This window comes from Triturus cristatus, chromosome 10, assembly GCF_964204655.1.
Source record: "Triturus cristatus chromosome 10, aTriCri1.1, whole genome shotgun sequence".
Classification (NCBI taxonomy): domain Eukaryota; kingdom Metazoa; phylum Chordata; class Amphibia; order Caudata; family Salamandridae; genus Triturus; species Triturus cristatus.
The window spans coordinates 1,089,655,186-1,089,679,361 of record NC_140593.1 but is presented as its reverse complement, the minus strand read 5'-3'; the positions used below and the strand labels follow the sequence as shown (position 1 = coordinate 1,089,679,361).

Here is a 24,176-nt window from a genome sequence, read left to right as displayed (position 1 = left end):
GGAGAAAGATATTTGCTAAAAATGTGTGGCGCTGATTTGAGTCCGAACGGCAGGACACGAAATTGGTAATGCCTGCCCGCCACAATGAATCTTTGTGGTTGTGGTGTATTGGAATATGAAAATAGGCGTCCTGAAGGTCTAAAGACACCATGTAGTCGTCCGCATTGAGAAGTTGTAGCACTTCTTGAACGGTGACCATACGAAACGACTTTTTTCAAGAACTTGTTTAGGTTTCTCAAGTCCAATATCGGTCTCCATTTTTTCTCCTTTTTGCGTACGAGGAAAAAACGGGAGTAAAACCCATTCCCAAATTGACCTGGGGGTACCCTCTCTATAGCTCCCTTCTGGAGCAGGAGTGCCACCTCCAGGAGCAAAGCATGCACATTTTTGTGAAGCATAGGACGAGGAGGGGTTTGGGGAGGAATTTGGATGAACTCTAGAGAGTGTCTTAATTGAACTAATTGTAGAACCCAGCGGTCCGTAGTTATTTGCTTTCAATTTGTCAGAAAGTGGAAAATTCTTCCTCCAACTTTGGAGGGCAGAGAGGAGTTGGAGACCTGCGGTAATAGAAGGTCATTGTCGCCGAGCAGCGTCTTTCTGTCTCCCTCCCTTGCCACGAAAAGGAAGATTTAGTGTAGGATGAGTGTCGTTGATGCTGCTGGTACTGTGGACGATATTGCTGAGAGGAAGTGAAGGAAGAACGGTGTTGGAATTCTCCCCTAGTAGATGTTTGACCTCTCCCTCTTGAGCCTCGAAAAGAGGGGTTCCGGAATTGCAGGGTACCCAACGCCCTAGCAGTGTCAGTATCTTTCTTAATACCTTGTAAAGCCTCGTCTATGTGTTCCAAAAAGAATTTGTATTCAAATCAGAAGTTGAGGGAGTAAGAAGCAATTGTGATCCATTCAGCTTCCTGCTGTAAAGTCAAAAAATCAAGGGGGGGAAAAATGGATCACTTGTACCTGCCACCAGGGTCCGTTATGTTATTTCAGTCAGTACTCCTCACTGGAATACTTAAAAAAAAAAAAAACCTCATTCACGCAGGTATCTCGTGCGGCGGTATATCTTGGTTTTCAGCCTCTTATTATATGCGTGACAGCATCATCATAGGGTCTCTCTTTTGTATGCTTCCTCCACCTGGAGGGAACCACTGGTTTGTCAGTAGTGATCAGAAATCAAGGTGAGTGAAAAAGTGAGGTGTGGTGCTCCTTTAAAAAGTAATCCGCATACTAGCCAAAAATAACCTTTTTATTCTGTATGGTGTATGGGAGAACTGGATAAAAAATATTTTCAAGTGCAGCAATGGGCTAATTATGAGTCCACCGCACTATGGTCGACATGTTTCAGCCCGGAACCCGCCCTCAAGAGGGTCGATGGGCTTTCTTCAGGACCTAAGAACTGTGCAGCAATTGGGTATTTTCCAATTTGAGTGGTCAGGATAAATATCCTGTTTATAGGTCAATAGTACCTAGAAGAAGACAGAATTTAGATATCATAGGTGCGATATAGTGTGTAAAAGATGGTGCTGGTCAGAGTTCAAGTAGAACAATAGAGAATAAAACCAGTGAAGTTCATCATTGAACAAACATGGAAACATTAAAACAAAATTTAAAAGTAGAAGAGATCGCAATCGTTTGATCTGTAAAGCACACTATGGTAAATGGCAATGCTTTAAATGCTGTGGTTAAAGTTAGTAGATACCAACTGTTTTTGCAAACACACTCAAGCATTCGTATAAAATGGAAACTCTGTTCTTGAAGCTGTAATTCTTACGGTGGTAACAAAGTCCTCAAATAATATTTTTTAATAGTGTTAAGTCATTGTTTATATTGTGTTTAGTATTCAAAGGTGAGGAGATCGTGGGTCTTTAACAAAAGTTGGAAACGCCCTTCACAATGGAACTTAAGGTAAAACCTGTCAATCATTGTCCGGTATTTAGGTAGTCTACTGCGAAGGTGGGGCATCGCATGTGCAGTGAAAAAATATATAAATATACCGGAGGTTGCACAGTTAGTAGTGACAGAGAGGTCTCAGCGTTTTTCGTGCGAGCAATAATAGTTTGCTCGGTACAGATTATCGCAAGGTTGCAGCGTGAGTTGGGAGGTGTCGGTTGTGGATTATCGCTAGGTTACAGCGTGAGTTGGGAGGTGTCGGTTGCATACCTTTTTCTTGAAATCCCAAATCGGGCTCCAAGCGGGGCCAGCAGCGGCGTAGTACCTGCTAGTGGGTTAAAAGGGAAGGGGGAATTGGGTTACTAAGTATACTGTTATCAGGTACGTTAAGTGTCTTGATGTGTGCTGGTCCAGCGCTGTTCCTATCTCTTCGGCGGTCTAAGCACGACTTGTGCTGACACAGCTTGCAGGCTCCCGGTTCGCGCAGAGTCTCTCGCGCTAGCGTTGAAGCGTCAGATGAAGGAGAACGAAGAAATACTCACGTTGGGTAAAATACTCGAGGGCCAGATCTTAATTAGAAAAAGTACTCAAGGGCCAGATCTCAATTAGAATAAAAGGGGGGCAAAATGGGGAAAACGCCAAAATGTCTCTTATGGTTTGTGATATTTTTAAATTCGCATACTACAGATAATGCGGTTCTGTGGAGCTTGTACTTAAAATCAAAATAACAGTCACATAGCTGGCATAACGGACCCTGGTGGCAGGTACAAGTGATCCATTTCCCCCCCCCTTGATTTTTTGCCAAAAAGAAGTTGGCCATCATATGGCATGTCTAATATTTTGGTTTGGACTTCCGGTCTGAAGGAAGTTGCCTTCAACCAACCCTGGCGCCGTAGCACAGCCGTGAGTTGGCGAAACCCGGTAGAGGCAAAATCCATTGCAGGGTCTATAATTTCAGAGGCAGATCTCTCACCCTCCAGTAAGATCTTCTTCGCCTCCTCCTTTGACTCTTCCGGTAAGTTCGCTAGGTATGGTGCAATGTCTGCCCCCATCTGCCGATTATAACGTCCCAACAGTGCTAAGGCGTTGGAAGCACGCACTGTCAAAGCAGACATGGACGAAAAGCGCTTACCAATATTGTCCAGTCGCCTACCCTCTTTATCCAGCGGAGCAGTCAGCAAAGAGGAAGGATTTTTTGACTTCCGCTGAGCAGCTTGGGCAATGACTTAGTCCGGTTTCGGATGGCCTGTGAGGCGAGCAGTATCTGGCGCTTTATATTTCTTATCCAGCCGAGGCAAAACTGGAGGGACCGAGGAAGGGTTCTACATAATCTTTATCCCTTGTTCCCAAATGTAGTCTATAATAGGGATAGACCTAACTGACTTTTTGAAAGGCTCTTTAAAATTGTAGCGGAAACAATCCTGTTGGTGCAAGGGCATAGGTATTTGAAAGCGCTGCGCCGCTCTCTAAGATGTTATGAAAGCCTCCAATGTCATCCGGAGGAGAGTCGGCTCTGGTAGGAACGGGAGACGCTGGACCGGGAAGAATGTAATCATCCCACTCGTCCCGATTAGATTGGGAATCCTGAAGTTCCCCTACATGTTCCTCATCTTCTTCCTCATCTGTAGAAAGACTAGGTGGAGATGTAACAGGCTCAGACTGCAAATTCAATGGAGGGGTCGTGGCCTTGGTGTTGGCGGCCCAACCGGCATCGGAGATGGTGCTGACAATGGAAACCACGGCTTATAGTCGGAGATAAGGAATTGTAGGTCAGAGACCCGGGACGCAGGCAGACAAACCATGGAAGTTGGAGGTGGATGATATTCCTCAGATGAAACCTCCTGATATTCCGGACCATGATCGTCGTCGGAGCGGTCTGGATACTCAACATGCAGTTGCGATGGACTTGTCACTCTACGGAACATACTGCCGTCGTCCGTCTTCTTCCTCCAAAAGCTGAACTGGAGGCAAGAGCTGGACCCTACTAGGGAAAGTCAGGGCCGGTGTCAGTGCACGTTTTGTGATTTTGAGGTGCACATATGTACTTTGTACATCAGAGTCCATAGCCGTCGACAGTGAAGTGTGTACAGGCATCATTGTAAATTGAGATGCCGTCGTCAGGGCCGTCGTAGACTGTCGTAGACTATGATGAAGGTTTTGTCGACGATGATGTTGACGGGACAGTCTTAGTCGATGGTATAGTCGACGGCGATCGCAGCGTCGACGGCAGCTTGGACGACGACTATTTCTTTTTAATTTTCAGCATCGACGAGCCAGACCTACCGGCTGTCGACAATGAAGTTGTCGATGTTGACAAGGAATGAGACGCGACAGAAGTAGACACTGTCGTCGACAAGGTGACATGAACTGCAGTCGATGGAGACTTCCTCGTCGTTGAAGCCACCGTCGACGAGGTCGTTGTCGTCGACGGGGTGGAAGAAGGCTTCTTGAAGGCATTAGAAACTTCCTGAGGAGAAAATTTCGCTGGCAGAGTCTTAGGAGGAACCTCTGAAGACTTTATGCGCCTTCTTTTGAGGTGGCTGCGACGAAGGGCCCGGGGATGCCACCCTTGGTCTTTTCTGAGAGGAGATGGAAGAGCCCTCACTTTCCTCAGAGGACAACACTGTATCCTTGTCCTTAAGCCTCTGCAGCCAAATTAAGATGCCCCCCTCATGGTCTTTAAGGGTCTTGGAGGAGAAGGTACGACATACCATACAATCCTTTGAAGAGTGGTTAGGATAAAGGCAGTGGAGACCGTCCTTATGTTGATCGTCCACATGAGGCCTCTTTTTCCCACAGGAAGCACAAGACCTGAAAAGGCCTTTCTTCGGAGTGTCTGCCGTGAGGAACTAAAGAACTCCTCACAGAAAATAGATTTGTAGCAAGTAACACTGGAAATCCAGAAAACAAGTAGTAGTGAGCAGAGCTCAGTGGAGACTCCCTTAGCACGATGTGCGGTAGAAAATCTGAGGGACTAGAGCTCCTTCCAGGAAGGTTCTAGAGGGTGGTGCTAGCTGATTAGCTACTCTCCAAACTTTGGTCCTTTTTTTACATAAGGACGTGGATATATTACTAAGGTGAGGCCTTTGGCCAATTACTCTATATGTGTACATTACTTTATTTATGTACCAGGGACTCCCATCCCGACGACGGGGAATGATTCAGGCAAGTGAATCTATGAAAGATACCCTAATACTGGATAATCAAATGTTTCTGGGGCAAATATTTCTAACAGGGCGACACTGCCACATGCTCCATGATGCTGTGAACTGGAAAGTACATTTGGTGTGGAGGTCACTGTTAGCGCTGAGATCAACGTGCTGCCAGCCTCTGGTGTATTCTGTACAGACTTTGGATTCATAAGAGTGGACAGCACACATTATGGAAAAACAAAAACAAGCCTCAAGTAAAAAACATTACTCCAAGTTAGTTCTTGGCCTGACCTAGGTGGGACAGTACAATAATCAATTTTCTTTACAAGGAACTACAAGATTCTTAAATTCTATGACATCAGGCCCTGAAGCATATGTAGTGGCAGTGTGAATTGAAAAGGCTATGCTAGTTGGTATTTACCAGCTGGGAGACGACTGTGTGCAACTGGTGTGCAAGAACGCTTACATCAGGATTGGAGAGTGAGAGTGGTGTGCTGGCAGCATCAACACTGAAGACCAGTGGCATGCTGAAATAAGAAAAAAAGCTATGGCTGGAGCAGAAGGCAGGCGGAGTGGGGGAGAAATAGTACCACAGTCACATCAGGAGCAGCCGACGGGCACGGATTAACTTGAATCAATCTGGGATTGGTCCCTGCTTCGCAGCAATGATCTGAAATGAATGTTTCTCCTGCACTGGCTAAAATTAAGGAGGCTGTACAGAAGAGGGACACTGAAGCCAACAAATGGTGAGCAAGGGGCGGGCTCAAAGTCCTTTTGGTATACGATAGTGCCTTGCAAGAGCTGCATGTGCTAGTGCATGCTCTCCCAGGCTCGACCCTAAAAATTACAACGGATGTACCATCCAGTTACACAAAGGAAACTCACTTAAAAACAAGTCATGCATTTTATTAATTTACTATTATAAAAGTATTAAAAAGAAAGGCCAATTTGCAGCTTAAATTGTTCAGCCTACCTTCTTCCGCTAGATCTTTGTTAATGACCAGCTTGCCATGTCTCAAATAGTTCAACACTGGTCCAAAGTAGGTAGCGTCTCTGTCAATCAAATAGGCACCAGTTTCGTCCTGTAACAAGAGAAAAACACTCAATTGCAGCACAATTCAGCACTCAAAATTGTTAAACTAAGAAAGATAATTGTAAAAGCATACTTCATATTCTACTTATGGTTTTGACTTTGGCTCCGATTTGAGTTTCAACTTTTACTTGCTGTTGCTATGTAATCATGGGCTTCAAGGAAAAGAAACACTTGTGCCATCTTTTTCTCAAACAGAAGCGTACAAGGAGCAAACAAATAGCACTTATGCTCCAAATGTAAAGCGTTAGAGCCTAGTGCGGGCAATTTGAGAAAAGGAATAGTTCAGTACTTGCGGTCCGAGACTAGCAATTGCTGATCACAAGGTGGCTTTTTTTCCCCAATCTCATTTGCTTGATTATTCCTATTATTTTAAATGTCAATCCCCTTGAACAGTGCTTCCTAAACTTTAAAACCACAACTCAATTTAAATAAAATAAAAAAAAAAAACTTTCGCAACACACCTAGCTTTAATGGACATGATGCAGGCAATTTTGTGCTGCAACTAAAGCATATTGTAGTGCACTATATTTTTACATTTTCCATTGAAATTGCCACTATATTTGCAAAGACCGCTTTACTGAAAACGATACTGCACAAAGGATGGTGAGGAAATCTTGTTTGTGTATATTTATCATTTGTGCAGTACCAAGTAAAGTGTTTTAGTTTGCTTTTCTCCTATTAAAAACTTTGTTTTTAATCACACTTCAGAATTACAAAATTAAAGTGCTTCATTTTTGCTTTTCTAAATGCTGAATGTATACAGTTAATGTAGTTATTCACTTTTTTGCAAAAAAATGACACCCTACAGCCCTTGCTTTCACACTGCATTCTAATAATGTCATAATTTCATTTCTTTTCTTTCTCCGACAGCAAAGTGGGAGAAATTTGAAAAGCCGAATCCACATATTAAAAAAATATAAGCAGCAATTTGTCAGAAGGCATAGCCTGACATTACCCCCCTCATCTCATCCTGATTTGCCCGTCCTTACTTGAGGCGACTGTCTCCGACAGAGGTGTTTCACACCAGAGATCTCGGATCCCTACAGCTTTAAGCAGTCTATTTCTACAAATAAGAATAAAAGCTCCTCCCTCCATGCCAGTCTTCGTGTATTCTTCTGTCCTCGTGGATAAATGGTAAGCTGCGCAATACACATTTTTAGCTAAATTGCAGATTCTTTAAGTTATGTATTTACGTGTTAATATGGTTTACCTGGTCTCTCTCGGGGGTGCAAAGAGTATTTATGCATTGTTTTTCGGCATACTCCCCATCCCTGTGCTGTGGTGGGATGGGGAGCTTTTTCAAAATGCTGGAACTATGTTCAATGCTGACCCGCAATGAGCGGCATTTGAAGCTGTGGCTGGAATCTCTACACATGCGTGCACTCAGGAAGCAGCACAGTCTTGTGGAACAGCGACAGCAGGATCTTATTCCTCAACAACGAAACCAGAAAGACTGCTGCTTTGACCCCTTCGATGCTCATGACGGAGCGGTTCCGTCATGAGCATCGGTTGAGCTGTGCTTATGACGGAACCCCTCAGTCGTGAGCACAGCCCCTGGGGGAAGCTCTGGCGCTCCTCACCCCGGGGCTCGATTTTGGCACCAATAGGGGGGATGGCAGCAGATGAGTGTCTGCTGCCACCCCCGAGCCCGCCCACACTTCCCAATGACGTCAGCGCGTGCCGTCATCAGGAAGCGCTGGAAATCATTTCTTTTTCAGTGCTTCCAGCAAGGAGGAACGTGTTTTGCCTCCGGTGGGGCGGGGGGCCTATTTAGGATGCCTTGAGGCATCGGGGGAGAAGAAAGAGTATTTCCTCTCCCCTGATGTCTCAATGCAGGGCATTCCTGCTTCACGATCGCGCACAGCGTCGCGATCGTGGAGCAGGAATGTCCCACTAGAAACCAGTGATGTTTTTTCTAAAAGGAAGCAACCCCTTGGGCAAGGGTCGCTTCCTAGGGGAACAAATTTAACTAAGACATTTCTGCCCCACCATGGGGACACATCGGTCATTTTTTTGGCAGTTTCTGGACCGGGGGGGGGGTGACCCCTTGGGCAAGGGTCACTTCCAGGGGCCACTTTATTTTGTAATGAGAATTATGCCCCCCCCCCCCCCGGGGGAAGATTGGCATTTTTATTGAGCGTTCTGCCCCCCACTAGACACCAGGGACTCATTCATAAAAATGAAATGGGAGTGACCCCTTGGGCAACGGTCGCATATTGTTTTTGTATGCGTGTTCTGCCCCCCTGGGACAGATTAGCCTGTTTTTTTGCCTTTCTGCCCAGGGGGGCGCTGAAAACCCCACTAGACACCAGGGACGACTTTTAAATTAAAATGGAGGCAACCCCCTTGGCCAAGGGTCACTTCCAGGGGGCAGATTTTTTAACGTGTATTCTGCCCCCTTCGGGGGAGAGATAGGTGGCAGATCAGCCTATTTTTGTGCCCTTTGTCCCCGGGTGGGGCAGAAAACCCCACTAGGCACCAGGGATTTTCTTTTGAGAGTAATGGAAGTGACGTGGTTGCTTCCTGGGGACAGATCTGCCCCTTTTTTGGCCTTTCTGCCCTAGGCAGAAGGGGGAGGCAGAAAGCCCTACTAGGCACTAGGAATTTATTACTTTTGCAAGGGGGCAAATTTCTTTCTGCTGTTTTCTGTCCCACCTGAGGGGCAGATTGGCCTGGCAGACAACCCGATTGACCATTTGGGTAGTAACAGAGCGTGTTCTAATGTTAATTGTTTTATTTTTTGTGAATTGCAATTGTAATGCTTTATTTTTTCTTTTTTGTTCTAGGTGAAGGCTTTTGCTCTTTAGACTGTTACAGGTTGCGGTTTCGTTACTGGTGGTTCTGCGGTTTGTGTAGTTGCATGTGTTTGGTAAGAGACTTTTTTGTACAATGTAAATGAGTCATTTCTCTGCATGAATTAGTTTTTTGCAAATGGTGCAATAATAGCAGTATGTTTGGCATCTGGTTTTTGAGTGTCAAACTTTTTGCATTTGTGATTTGTGCTCGATGTGTATTTTGTTGTCTTGTGAGTAATTGGTTTTGTTTTTTTCTTTCTAGTGGGATAACGTTGGTTTTTGCTGTGTCTCTGCAGAGTAGGTGCTGGTGAGGGTAGCTGTCTCTTGTAAGTGAATTGTATAGTTTGAGTATATAGATCTTTGTGATAAAGGCACACTTTTTTTTTTACTTGTTTTGCAGTGTTGGTTGTTGTTGACTTGTTTGTGCAGTCTCCTTTCTTAGTAAGGATAATGGCTAGCCGCAGGATTACTGCTCAGCAGGTTGTTGGTATGCTTTTTGAGTCTTCCTCTGACCGTGGTTCAGAGACTGACTATGCATCGGAGGCAGAGGAGACATGGGACTATTCTGGCAGTGAGTTCTCTCCATATGGAATCGGATGATGAAGATACTCTTAGTACGGATGAAGTGCCTGTGTTAGAGGAGGAGATTGATGTGCCGATAGTGCAGCAAGAGGCATCTAGGCTGCAAGGCTTCCCGTTGGTGTAGTGCGGCAAGAGGCATCTGGGCTGCAGCCTGCGTCTGCAAGGCATCCCTTTGAAAGTGATGACCTCTGAGTTGCCCCTGGCATGGTGCAGCCGACATTGCCAGACTTTACTGGTGTTCCAGGGTGTAGAGTGAATACTGAAAATTTTTGCCGATACATTTTTCTGTTGTTTATGGACGATGTGTTTTTGGCAGAGATTGTTGAGCAGACTAATTTGTATGCCGAACAGTTTGAGGGACAACAGTGCCAGTCTTAAGCCACACTCTAGAGCTACCTGGTGGACTCCCACAAATCTGGAAGAAATGAAGTTCTTGGGTTTCACTTTTTGGATGGTCTTGCTAAGGAAGCCATCAATGTCTTCATATTGGTCTACTAGTCCCTTGATGGCAACTGCTATTTTTCCGGCAGTCATGAGTCGGATAGGTATTTGCTTCGGATGATGCATTTTGTCGATAATGGTTTAGCGTGGCCATGAGATCACCCTGAGTGCGACGGTCTTTTTAAGATTCGGCCTGTCATTGATCACTTTGTTGATTGATTTTCTGAGATCTGTGCTCCTGGGAAAGAAATTGCAGTAGATGAGTCTTTAGTGTTCAAGGGCCGCTTGGTTTTTAGGCAATACATTACTAGTAAGAGGGCACGCTATGGAATAAAGCTGTATATGCTGTGTGGCAGTAGGACTGGATAGGTCTCTAATTTCAGGGTGTACACTGGTAAGGATTCCAGGATTAACCCCCCTGGTTGTCCGTCCACTTTTGTAGTGACTGAGAAAATTGTGTGGGAACTTGGCAGAGGACTTTTTAACAAAGGTCACCATTTATATGTAGATAACTTCTACACTGGTGTGCGGTTGTTCAGGGAATTGGCCAAAGTGGACACTGTTGCTTGTGGCACAATCTATTCCAACCGTAAAGGTTTCCCAAAAGAACTTGTTTGTCAAAAGCTTGTGTGGGGCCAGTGCAGTGCGTTGCGAGGAGCTTCTAGCTGTGAAGTTTTCAGACAGGAGAGGTGTCTACATGCTGACTACCATCCATGATGAAAGCACTGCACCTGTGACTGTTTGGGGGTAGGTTGCTGAAGCACACAAACCTTTAGAGGTTAGAGGTTGGAACCTTACACTGCTCTTCGTAAGGCTTACATTTGGTACAAGAAGTTGGATATCCATCTTTTCCACTTGGCAACCTTTAATGCTTTTGTTGTGTTCCAGGATTCTTGTCCTGAGTCAAAGATGACATTTGCTAAGTTTCAGGAGTCTGTAATAGGCAGCCTTGTTTTAGTGGAACAGGCAAGTGTTCCTAGAGTTGGAGTGGTGGAGGATGTTGCTAGATTGAAAGATAGCCACTTTCCTGATCACATTCCTCCCACACCCTCAAAAGACTTTCCCAGTAGGAGATGTAGAGTCTGTTGGCGAAGAGGTACGCGGAAGGAGACTCGTATGTACTGCCCCGAGTGTCCTAACCCTGAGCTGTGTGCCCCTGCTTGTTTTAGAGTGTACAACACGCTAAATAATTTTTGGCAGCATCCATGAGTGGTAAAGTGAACTGCCTGGTCTGTATTCTTTAAAAAATGTGATTCGGTTTCAATGTTGACATTACTGCAATGTATTATTTTCAGATTTTGTGTTAGTAGATTTGTATGTATTTGCAGTTTGTGTTTTTATTTTTGTCTAAAAAATAAAATCCTAAATGTGATGGCGGTGTGTGAAAGCTGGCGCTTGGCTGGTGGTGTGCGTGGACTGGCGCTCGGCTAGCGGTGTGCGAGTAGTGACTTGCTGTTGGTCACTACACACACTGCTAGCTGTGTGCCACTCCACGCAATCAATCAGCTTGTGTGGTTTCTGTGTCAGGAATGTGGGCATGTGAAAGTGATGGGCCCTTGAATGGCGCAGTCTGCTGGTGTGAGTGTTGTAATGTGATGGGCCCGCGGCTGGCGGTGTGAATGGTTTTGTATGTGTCACACGTATGAAAGGTGTATGAATGGCCTGTAAAGAGGTTGGTGCCTTGTCGTGGCTTTACAGCTCATGAGCTGTGAGTCAATGGTTCAGTTTCTTGCCCTTTCAATTATTAACAGTGCATTTCATGGGGAGGAGCCTAGCGCGCAACCAAGATGGCCGCGTAGGTGCGAAGCTCCCGAGGACCTCCGCGACCTCCTGAATTAATCCTGATTATATCCTGTCTTTGACGAGGGGACTGTGTCTGTGTACCCGAGCTGAGGCGGCACCCGTTTTCGAATCGGTCCCCGGACACTGGTGGGAGCACCGATCGAAGATTGCGGCCCTCTCCGCGCCGGCCCCCCGGATTGGAGTTGTGGGGCGATCCGGGGACAAAGCGAACAACAACGGCGGGCAGGGCTGGGCGACTCGCGTACCCCGCGCTTTCACTTTCGCTTTTGCGCCCTCCTTGCCCTCAAGCGAGGTAGGGTTGCGGAGCGGGGTGCGGTGGTGTGGCCTTGCCCCTGTGCCCGGCTGACCCGCCGGCTGTGAGTCGTCCTGCGGTGCAGTGGTCAACCCCCCCCCGGAACCCGTGAACTGGTTTATTGGCCCTTTCGAGGAGATTGGCACGACTTTGGGAGTGCGACATGTCCACAAAGCAAGATGGCGACCGGGCCAAGGTGAAATCGACCCGCCGCGGCCCGGCACATCAGTCAAACAGTATGGACCGCTACACCCTCCAGAAGGGATCCCCAGAGGCACAGCGTACATCCCCCGCGGGCCCGGCTGAGGCGTCTGCTCAGCCCGCGGATCTGACCCTCCGGGACGTCATGGGCGCCATTGCCGAAATGAAGGCCTCGGTGGACCAGCGCTTTGATACTCTGGCGCAGAAGATAGACTCGGCCCTGGTGGAGGTGGGCCTGGTGAGAGCCGACTTGTCTAAAACAAATGACCGGGTCGATTCCCTGGCCCACACCACCTTAAGTCTCACTACAGACGTGGCGGCCCTTCAAAAGGAGGTGCACCGGCTTGGCCAGGCGAGCGCCATGATGGACCGTCGATTGGAGGACGCCGAGGGTCGGGCCCGGAGGAACAACGTTCGTATTGTCGGGGTGCCGGAGGGACGGGAGGAGGAGGCGGCAGATTTGTTTGTGGAAGACCTGATCCTCACCCATCTCCAGCCCCGGGGGCTGAGTAAACTTTTTGCGGTGGAACGTGCTCACAGGGTCCCCGGAGGAAGACCTAAGGTCGGAGCTCCGCCGCGGCCTCTCATTGCCCGGATTTTTAACTTTCGGGACAGAGACGCTATCTTGCAGACTTCCAGGCTACAGGGACCGGTCAAGCTTGATAATATGGACGTGAATTTCTACCCTGACTTTACTCCGACGGTCCAAAAGCAGAGACTGAGTTTTCTCGGAGTTAAACGTCGCCTACGGGACATGAACCTTAAGTACTCAATGCTTTTTCCAGCTAAGCTGAGGGTGGAGGTGGATGGTCGCACGCATTTTTTTGACCGTCCCGAGGCGGCTGGGGACTGGTTGGATACTCTGCCTGGGGATCGGGGCCGGGGGGGTGGGGGGGGTGCGGTTGGCGGGGAGGGCGCACCGGATCAGAACTGAGGGGTGAATAGTAGGCCTTGCTCTGGACAACATTTTGGTTACCATTCACTGATCGTGTATGTTCCCCTCCTATGGAGGTCGTACGGGGTCCGTTGGGGGCTTTCCCTCCTCCTCTGGGGGACTAGTTAGTTTTTCGTCTATGGGGCGACAGGCACACTGCACTTTGGGGGGGCTGTCTGGGCTCATGCAGGGGTGCAGGGAGGGGGGAGTTCTGTTGGGATGGGTGGGTGGGGGTGGAGTGTTGTTTGTTTGCACCGCAAGGCGAACCCTTTACTGTATTGTTTTTGAGATGCTCTTTGGGGGACGATTGATGGCTTTCATGTATGATGGGGGGTAGGGACCTGACTGTGTTATCATGGAACGTTAATGGACTGGGGGATAGGATTAAGCGTGGTGTGGTCCTGCAGTATCTGAAACGAATTTCACCAGATGTGATCTTCCTGCAGGAGACACACCTTATAGGTAATTCCTTTCATGCCATGAATCGGAGAGGCTATCGCTTGGTGGCCCATTCGGGCTTCACCTCGGGCTCGCGGGGGGTGGGCATCATGATTAAGAACTCGCTCCCATTGGAGATTGATGAGGTGCGCCATGATGAGAGGGGACGTTACACTGGCTTGGTGGGTAGAATGGAGGGCAGAGTGGTCGTTTTTGTATCAGTGTACGTTCCGCCGGGGTTGCAATCTACCACGTTTGCGGACCTGGGGCGCCTCCTCCTTGACCTCCCGGATGGGCTTCTGGTAGTTGGGGGGGACTTTAATGCGGTGGCTTCAGGGTCTATGGATAGTCATCCCCCCAGGGACCTCCCCCGGGCACAGGCGTGGCTGTCCAGCCTCTTAGACACACTAGGATTGGTGGATTGCTGGCGACTAAAGCATCCCGCTCAGCTGCAATACACCTTCCACTCGGGTGCCCATGGTAGCCTCTCGCGGCTTGATTATATCCTTGTTCCTGCGGCCTATGCTGGGAGGGTGGGAGAGGTGCGCCATTTGGCGCGGGGTATTTCAGATCACTCCCCACTACTGCTGCATCTGGATGTCTTCCCGAGGGGGGAGGGCAGGGTGGCCCCAATTAATGCCTGGTACCTGCGCGACCCCACTATTCGAGCCGAATTGATCAAATCCTTGCAGCGGTACTTTGAGGAGAATGTGGGGTCTGTCCCTTCTGCCATCTCCCTTTGGGAGGCTTTTAAGGTAGTTCTTAGGGGGGACGCCCTCTCCTTTATCTCCCATGCCCGGAGGCGCGAGCGGGAGGAGGTAACCCGGGTGGAGGCCGAAATTACTGAACTAGAGGGTGCCCTGGGGAGCGGGGTGACGGATGCCACATTGCATGTTTTACACCTCAAGCAGGCGGCCTATAGGGCCCTCGTCACGGAGGCGGCCAGGGGCCTCAGTAGAGAGCAACAGGGGCGACTGTATGATGTGGGTGATAAGGCTGGTAAATTGATAGCGTGGTTGGATAAAAAGGAGAGAGCGAGTCGTGTGGTTCCGTTGATCGAGAGGATGGATGGTGTATGTGTCACCGAGCCGGACGCCATTGTCTCCTGCTTCGCGGATTATTTCCGCGAGGTATATTCCCCGGTTTCTCCCTGCTCGGAGGAGGATTCCCATGCCCTGCTTCGGGACATCGCGCTGCCCTTCCTTTCGGTGGAGGACAGGGATTCGCTGGACGCTCCTCCCACCTCGGACGAAATTGCCCTTGCTATCCGCTCGGTCGCATCTGGCAAGGCCATGGGCCCCAATGGCATTCCTATCGAGCTGTACAAGCTGCGACCGGATGTGCTGGCGCCCCACCTGCGCGCGATGTTCCTGGCGGCCTGCTCGCGGGGTTCCCTTCCGCCGGACCAGCGTCTGTCCACGATCGTGGTGATCCACAAGGAGGGGAGACCCCGTGAGCGGGTCACATCCTATAGGCCTATCTCGCTCTTGAATGCGGAGCCCAAAATCCTCGCCAAGGTGCTGGCCAACCGGCTGGTCGGCGTGGTGGGCGACTTGGTCCACCAAGACCAGTCCGGCTTCATACCCCATCGTAACACGGCCCTTAATCTGCGACGCTTGCACGGGGTGCTCGCGCGTGTCCCGTTCGTGCGGGAACCGGCCATCTTGGCGTCCTTGGATGCCACCATGGCGTTTGATACGCTTGAGTGGCCATACATTTGGGCGATGCTGGCGAAGTTTGGCTTCGGACCGGGCTTCATCAGCTGGGTCAAATTGTTGTATTCCGGCCCATTGGCGCAGGTGGTGGTGAATGGACGAGTTTCGGCCCCATTCGCACTGGGACGGGGTACGCGACAGGGCTGCCCCCTGTCGCCTCTCCTGTTTGCACTGGCCCTGGAGCCCCTGGCGGAGTGGCTGCGGTGGCACCCTTCCATCCGTGGTCTCCGTTGGACCCCCGAGCATGAGGACCGTGTGTCCCTCTACGCTATCCTTCTATATCTCGCCTCCCCGCGTAAATCACTGATCGTCCTAGTTGATGTTTTGCGCTCATTCGGTCGCAACTCAGGCCTCGTCATCAACTGGGCGAAATCCTGTGTATATGTGCTTGCCGGGGAGGCTCCGGTCCTACCACGGGACTGTCCGATCCAGATCGCCTCCCAGGGGTTTCGGTACCTGGGTATATATATTACTCTGGACCCGGAGGCCCGCTACGAGCGGAATTTGCTGCCCCCCCTCCAGCGCTTGAAGGAGGACGTGGTGCGTTGGCGGCGTCTGCCGCTTTCGCCGCTTGGCCGAGCGGCCTTGTTTAAAATGATGTCGTTGCCGCGCTTTCTGTACGCTCTCCAGAACACTATGGATTTGGTTCCGGCGCGCTACTTCCGAGAGGTGGAGAGTTTGCAGCGTCGCCTGTTCTGGGACGGGAGGCCACGTATCGCCTTGGCTAAATTGACGCTCCCGTGGTACGATGGGGGGGGTTGCCCTCCCGGATATTAAACGGTATTACTGGGCCTCCCAGCTAGCTGCGATTAATCATGGCCTTTACGGGCCCGCCCTGAACCCGGCATTTGAAATGGACAAGATGCTCCTGCCCGGTGGCGACTACAATCGGGCGCTTTACTCTGGCGCGCCGGACCCTCGCCTGACGGGACCGACGCATGTCATGGTGCGTGTATGGCACGCGGCTAACGCAGCTATGGGGTGGAAGGACCGTTTGACCCGGGCGTCACCGCTATATGCATCGGCGAGGTTGGGCTCCTTGTGGACCTCGAAGGGCTTCGAGAAATGGGACACGATCGGCATCAGCACAGTGGGAGATCTCTGGACGAGGGGGGGGATTCAAAACTTTCGAGATGCTGCAGACGGAGTTTCAGTTGCAAGGCAGTGAGTACTTCCGGTACTTACAAGTCCGCCACGCGCTGGGCTCCGTCTTCCCGGATGTCGCGTCCATTCTGGAGTCTTCCCCCCTGGAGGACAGAGTGCTGGATGGCCATGTCCCAGACAGCACGATCTCCCTTATATACAAAAAACTGATTAACGACCGATCGGGCCTGCTGACTGGCCTCCGCGAGGCCTGGGTTGCCGATGGGCTGGAGTTGGACGACGAGGACTGGATGTCCGCGGTGGCTTCTCCGAAGGAGGTGGCCATCCCGGCTCGCCTTCGCTTCGTCCAGCTTAAGATCCTCCACCGGGTCTATGTGACGGGGCCAAGGCTTCTACGTATGGGCTTAGCTGAGGATGGACTGTGTAAGCGTGGCTGTGGTGCTTTGGCAACTTTCTTGCATATTCTGTGGGAATGCCCAAAGGTGGAGCGATTCTGGCGTGGTGTGCATGAGGTCCTGCGAGTGGTTACGCGTGTCGTGCTGTTGCCTGAAGCGAGGAGATGCTTGCTGAATGTGTGGGAGCCAACTGACTACTCGGTTCCGCAGACGCGGTGGGTGACTCTGGGATACATGATCGCTAAGCGTGACATTGCTCAATTGTGGGGATCCCAGAGGCCTCCGGCGGTGTCGGCCTGGAAAGAACACATGGATTGGTGTATGTTTCGTGAAAAGGTGGTGTATGTTGCGAGGGGTAAGCCTGGGGCGTGGGTGAAAATCTGGGGTCCCTGGAACGCCTATCGCGGGGGTATTTGCGAGCCGCCGCTGCTGCCGGCTGCTTCACCAGCTCCGTCCCCCTAGCCGACCCCCTCCCCCAGCCATGGGCACGTGGTTCCCCAGTCCCTGATCTGTTCTCATTCCCCTCTTCAGAGTTTGGCGATTGGTTGGGGTTCCCCACTTAAGGAGCGCGTGCTGTCACTTGGGATTGCGGGTTGCCTTGCGGGTGTGGTTGTTTTTGTGTTGTTGTGTTTTGACAAAAAGAAACCGTATTGTTGGTTTGGAGTTATGTGGCCTGCACTACGGATATCTCCTGATTTACCCTTTTTGCACCGCCAAGAGATTTTTCTGTATGTATGTCATATGCTACTGCTACTCTAGCGGCCGGCCAGACGGTTGTAGGCCCATACTTGTAACTATTTGAGATTGTAATAAACGGTTTCAAAAAAAAAAAAAAAAAAAAAAAAAACAGTGCATTTCATTTTTGTGAAATCACTTGCTTATACAATTGTATATGCTGAACCATCACTCACCCTCAAACCAAATCTAACCAGTATGTGTGTGAGCGCTTTAGGATTAGATGGCTGTGCAGTAATATTTATCTTTCTGAAGCAGGGTGTACCTTGTCCCTTTTTGTGAATGTTGTAATGTGTGGTTTTTGTGCCTGGTGGTGTGAATGGTCTTGTGTGTATCATGTATGAAAGGTGTGTGGATGGCCTGTAAAGCGGTTGATGCCTTGTCGTGGCTTTACAGCTCATGAGCTGCGAGTCATTGGTTCGTTTTTTTTGTCCATTTAATTGACACTCGCCCTCGTGACAAATCCAACCAGTATGTGTGTGTTTGAGGAATAGATGGCTGCGCAGGAATCTTTGTCTTTTTAGTTTCTCTGCCAAGGTGTACGTTCCATGCTAGCATCGTTGGACATTGTCATACTATCAAGCATCCCATCTGCTAGTATTGAATGAATGGAACAGGGATGCAGTGGAGCAGCGGATCATGGGAGATCACTCGCTGCACAGGGTATTATACTCTGCACCGCTGCGGGGATCGTGGCCTTCGGCAACAAAGGGCGTATTCCAGATCTGGAGACAGGCATTGCGTAGGATGGGGTGGTGGAAAACGCTGATGCGGGAGACTCCTCTAAATAACGGGAGTTTACCGCAACTAGCTGCCTTGAAGGGATTCCGGGGTTGGGATCATAAAGGGATATTGGTCTTGGGGGATGTTAGGAGGGGTCTAGTCTTGAAATCCTTCCAGGACCTTCAGATGGAATTTCATACGCCAAAATTCCAGTTCAAGTACCTACAATTCCGGCACGCCCTGTCCCCCAGTTATCCATTGCTCCGCCACACAGGTCTTCTGCTTTAGGGGCCAAGCCACTACACTAACAGGCGACATGGGGATGCACGATGCCAAACAAACCAAGTTACCTTTCGAAAACAAAAGGGCTCACGCGCCAAGTAGACACTCAAACCGAAACTGAACACAAATGAGAGAAGAGTCAGAGGGACAAAATCAAGATCTTCGTACTCTCCTGTTGGAAATTAAATCTAGCCTTAAAACAATTGACAAACTGAACATACTTACCTCCCAACTTAATCAAGTTAAGAAACAAGTTGACACCCATGAAACCCATGGATAAGTTGGAAATCTGAGCCACCGACGCTCATGAATTCCAAAGAGAAACTAAAGAACATTTGCTACAGACGGATAGTCTTAAATGTAATCAAATCCAAAAAAGCACGACACTGAGGGCTGGTCTCGTAGAAATAATGTCCGGATCACAGGCATACCGGAAACCACCACGATATCCAAAATGGAAACCTTAAGCAAAGAATTGCTGGGGGAACTGTTTGGCCCGGACCTCGAGGATGTTCATCGTGGAGCGGGCCCACTGATCTCTCGACCCCATGCCGCTGGTGGGTGCTGCGCCCACACCAATACTGGCAAGACTACTCCACTATTGTGACTGCAACACGATCTTATGCACAGCTAGGGAAAGAGGTAACCAACTATAAAGGCAAGAATATCTTGTTTATCCACATTTTACTTCAACGGTGCGGGTGGCTAGGTGAGAATTTGCACCTGTAAAACATATCTTACAACAGACTGAGGTCCAGTATGCCCTACTGTACCCTGCCAAATTAAAAGTGACTTAGGATGGCAATGCACACTACTTTACGGGTGCTAAATCGGCCTTAAAGTTTGCCAAGCCTATCGGAGGCCAAAAACGCTTTGCTAAATCTACCAGACGAGGACCCACAAAAGCAGGCCTCAGTGACAATGACTAAACCCCACCAAGAGCACAAATGTAGATGCCAGCCAACACCTGACAAACAGAGGAAAAGACCTCAAAGGAAACCACGATGCAGAGTCAATCCTAAGCGTCAACTTACCCCAAGCTGATTCTTACAACATGGACCACTGGTAATGGAGTGTCATCCCCTGACTCTTCTCCCATTGCTCTGCCCCCCCACCGCATGGCAGTGTTGTACGCCAGGGCATCATGCCGCCGGGGAGATCTCCCTTATTACATTTCTATTCTTGTTGCTGGAGTGTTGATATGTATATTGTCGGGGGTTGGCGTGGGTGAGACAGGGAAGTTAAAGGAGTTGTTCATGAAAGAACGATAGCGAAGCATCAGCCACAAACACTTAACAGGACATCCAAGCATCATGGAACATCACAGCTCATATTCCAACAAATGTACACTATGCCAACGCTTTACAGAGAGCGCAGAGGGCCATAGACAACCACAGAGACTGGACACAAAGGAATACAATATTACGCCCTAAACATCTATGATGACATAACTACCCCACTTCGAATATCCATGGGCTCAATGACAGGAAAACTAGACTCATTCAGTCCTACCTGATTAGGCACAACATTGATGCTGGTTTTATCCAGGAGACACCATAATAGCACATCTTCTACCAAACTATATCACAAACGCTGGGATGACATTTACTCATCTAAATATTCCAATTACGCAAGAGGCGTAGCCATATTGATATGCATGGGACCTGAGTGGAATATTACATTCACAGATCGACTCGGAGGGTAGATATGTAATCCTGGGTGGGAACACTAGGGAATATAAAGATAATCATGGCAGCTACTTATGGGCCCAACACAGACGAGCCAGAGTTTTTCCCAAATAGCATTTGGGCAAAAATCACGCTTTCAGGGTGCAACACTATTATATGGGGAGGCGATTTTAACGCCATATTAGCAGATGCCCTTGATAGAATGGGAGCTTCTCGCAGGTTGCTCCCCAGAGCAAGCGCAACTTTGAATACAATCATGTGGGGACGGGGAACTGGTCGACATATGGAGACAATGGCACCCTGGGAAAACTGAAGGCACATGCATCATGACAACACTTGGTCCAGACTACACAATTGGCTGGTCTCCAGAGATATAGCTACATGGACAAACATCAGACACTTGCCTAGGACTTTGTCGGACCTTTTACAATTGACAATCCCATTGACACCCCAGCAGGCATTTAATCGGTGTCTCCACCTCAGGCAGTGTTAGGCAGAGGCACAACAGGAGGTAAAATTCCTGGGTAAATATACCTTAGCTAGAAGATATTGCGAGGGGGAACAAATAGGTAGGGCCCTTTCTATCATTCTCAGGACATCTTGTAATGCCTCTTACATTACAGAACTACTGGATGAAAACCAGGAACCTGTTAGAGGCTCCCAGGAGATACTAGAACACTGAACACAATTTTATTCTATGCTCTATCACTGTCTCTCCTAACATATCTAGGGACCTCCAAACTTATTTAAACTCCAAAGAACTGCTGTGGCTGGGTAGGGCGCACACAGCATACCTAGACGAGCCCTATACCATGGATGACATCTTGCAGGTCATAAATAGCTTGCCAAACAACAAAGCCCCTGGGCTAGACAGACTCACTACCTCCTTATACAAATGCTACGCATCACTATTAGCACCTCATTTCCTAGCATTATCCCGGGATTCACAAACCAGAAATCCCCCCCCACCATGCGAGAAGCGGTCATTAACATTTCTGCAACCCAGGAAGGTCCCATACCACCGGGATTCTTATCGCCCCCTGTAGCTGATAAATCTCACACGAAAATGTATGGCAAACTACTAGCAAACAGGCTACAGCCGCTTCTTTCCCTTATCGCCAGACCTGACCAATTTGGCTCTGTACCCGGAAGATCAACTGCACATAACCTTTGCACATTTTTTGCAGTGCTGCATTATCTGCCGCCCCCCCCAAACGACTACGAAGAAGTGCACGCTTTCAAATACCTTCCCCATTACTCGTGGCTCGAGATAGGAATGTCCCCCATCCCTTCATTTATTCACCACAGCAATGGACATGCTGGCGGCACATCTCAGACAACACCATGCGTGAAGGGAGCTGGGATTCAGATCAAGAGTTTAATCATCTCGCTATATGCAAATGACATCACTCTATATATAAATAACCATGCATCCCATTCTTCAAGAACGGACTAAATTTGGTGGTTTGTCAGGAATCTATTTTAATTGGTCTAAATCAACACTATTTCCCCTAACTGAACGTACAAAGTCGTGAGAAGGACTATCCCCTCAAATAGGAGGAAGGGCTGGTCAAGTACCTGGGGCTATGGCTGAGCCCCGATACACGAACTATGTATGAACTACGGGCGGGCTATCAACTGGCTAGAAGGGAAGGTGGACACTTGGTCTAAATTGCCGTTGACACTAGCCGGAAGTATAGCGGTAGCTAAAATGGTAGTTGTTCCCAAACTACTCTACGTCTTTGTAAATCTCCCTCTTCCACTCAAACCTTTTTAGGTCGAGGGACCATCCGGTCTGCCGATGGCAGAACCGGAAGTCCGGAGATTTAATGTTTGAGAGTGGCTCTTTAGCCCGCCTCTCTTTTTGGCTCTCCTCCATTGGCTGGCTTCCTAAACGGAGGCCAGCCATTGGAGGAGAGAGCCGTCCCTCCAAATAGGCTCAGTCTTTTTCAGATTCGGGGGCGTGTTCCGTGCTCTTCTTTCCACTTTTTAGCCACGCCCCCGAATCTGAAACCACCGCTGCGTTTCTCCGAGGCATTGCTTCGCCTCGGAGAAAGGCAGTGGTGTGCTTGTTTTTTTCTGTTTCTCAGCCTTGCTCTGCCAGCGCTGCTTCCTGTCAGGCTCTGACATGGCCCCTTCTGTACGGGCTCCCCGCCCCCTCTTCCTTTTCAAAACACACTAAGCCGGGAGGCTGATCCTGTGCAGAAAATATCCCTGACATTTGAGGCGCTCCAGGGATACAGCATGCATGCGCACTTCGCCTCACCCGCCCGAAAGGAAGCTGCCTGGCATAGGAGCCATACCTAGCATAGCCTGCATGTCAGAGCAGTTTAACTTGCAGCGGGCTGCGAGGACAACTACCCTCTGCCTTTGTCCTCTCAAATCTTTGATCGCTTTTTAAAAATTAATATGAACAACCCGATTTAAGGCTTCTAGCAACCTCGTAACTTGTATCGACGACATAAACAGAATTTGTTTCACAGCCCCCTTAACCTGAAACCCTTGAAAGGTGTTTCATCGCCGTTGTTGGCTGAAGTTTATTTGCGCGTTACTTTTGTGCCTGCAGTCGGAGGCCGGGCCTCTCGCTGTTGGGGTGTCAGACAGAGCCTGGAGCTCGTCGCTTGCCGCCTTAAGTTAGAAGTAACCGGATAGTTGACTGTGCCTCTAAATACATCTGCATTCAGTGTGTCTGAACACTGGATTTAAAAGCGTTGGTTACGTGTAAAACGTTTCTCCTTCATTTGCAATATATTATTTTATGGTTCGGGCATTAAAATCAAGTTTGTCTCATCATATATATATATATATATGCGTAAGTTGTCAAAGTAATATCTGTAGATAGATTTCGAAAAAAATATATATTGACACAGAACTTGCTTTTGAAATTATATGCCTTTTTACTGTGTTTGTGTTTATGCAGTTCTCCGAAAGTTAGCCACTTTCAGAAAGCAGGATATATTTTAGTTTGTACTTTAAAATGAAAAATGTGTTTTTTATACACTTATCCGAAAGTTTGCCACTTATCAGAAAGTAGGAAACGGGTTTTACTTTGCACATGAAAGCGTTCAATGTTGTATGTTTATCCTTTATGCAGTACCCGAAATTCGAAAGCTTTGCGTTCTTTTTCTAGACTTGTATTTACTGTGCCCTGTCGGTCTTGATGTTTTGAGCATACCAAGGCACGAGTAATTTTGCAGAACAGTATTAGAGTGCTCAAACTGGTCATGTGTTAAATGTCGTTTGCCGGTCAGAAGCAGAGCCATGTGCCTGGCAGTGGTAAATATTGGTGAGAGCCTGGTCAGGAGGCGCAGCACAACAAAGGCCAGTCCGCTGTCTGCAGGCGTCTCACTACCTCACTATTTCAATACCTCACTCTCTCTATCTCACTCTCTCTCTGCTAATGCAATAGGTATCACATATGCAAAAAAAAGCTAATGCCAATAGAAATGACAATGCCATTTATTTAGGTACACAAAAATGAAAAAAAAATAATGAGCAATACCAATAGCTCTACCTATAATATTGCCGAGACCATTGCATTGTAAATGCTTGTTAAAAATACTGCGCTCCCTGCTTTCTTTGGTCTGGGCAGGCAAACAGGCTTGGGTATCTTGGGAGTCACTCTCGCTCCCACTGGAGCAGGGCGGGCTGGGTGCACGAGACATACCCATATATGCCTACTGCCCACAAGCCCAATTCCTCTGTTACTGGCTGCATCCGACCCCATTTCAACCCCACATAGCGGTAGAAATAGACAGTGGCCCTCATCCCCCTGCACATAGCATTATACCAGGCATTCCAGCGACCTAGAAACTAAATCAACAACTGAAACACTGCGCTGGGCATGGGATGGGCTGCAAATCAGTGCTGATTGAGATAATTTATGCCCCATCAATCCTCTTGGCCCACAACCC

The 24,176-nt window shown here is 48.7% G+C and overlaps 1 protein-coding gene across 4 annotated transcripts in view; it reads right to left on the bottom strand.

The window, feature by feature from the left end:
• Positions 1–24,176, bottom strand: part of KCTD5 (potassium channel tetramerization domain containing 5) — a 370,201-nt gene that overhangs the window by 320,785 nt on the left and 25,240 nt on the right. For all 4 annotated transcript variants that reach the window (XM_085629273.1, XM_085629275.1, XM_085629272.1 and 1 more), the window contains exon 2: positions 6,015–6,123. In XM_085629273.1, coding sequence (XP_085485399.1) covers positions 6,015–6,123 — 109 coding nt within the window. The remainder of the gene's footprint in view (positions 1–6,014; positions 6,124–24,176) is intronic.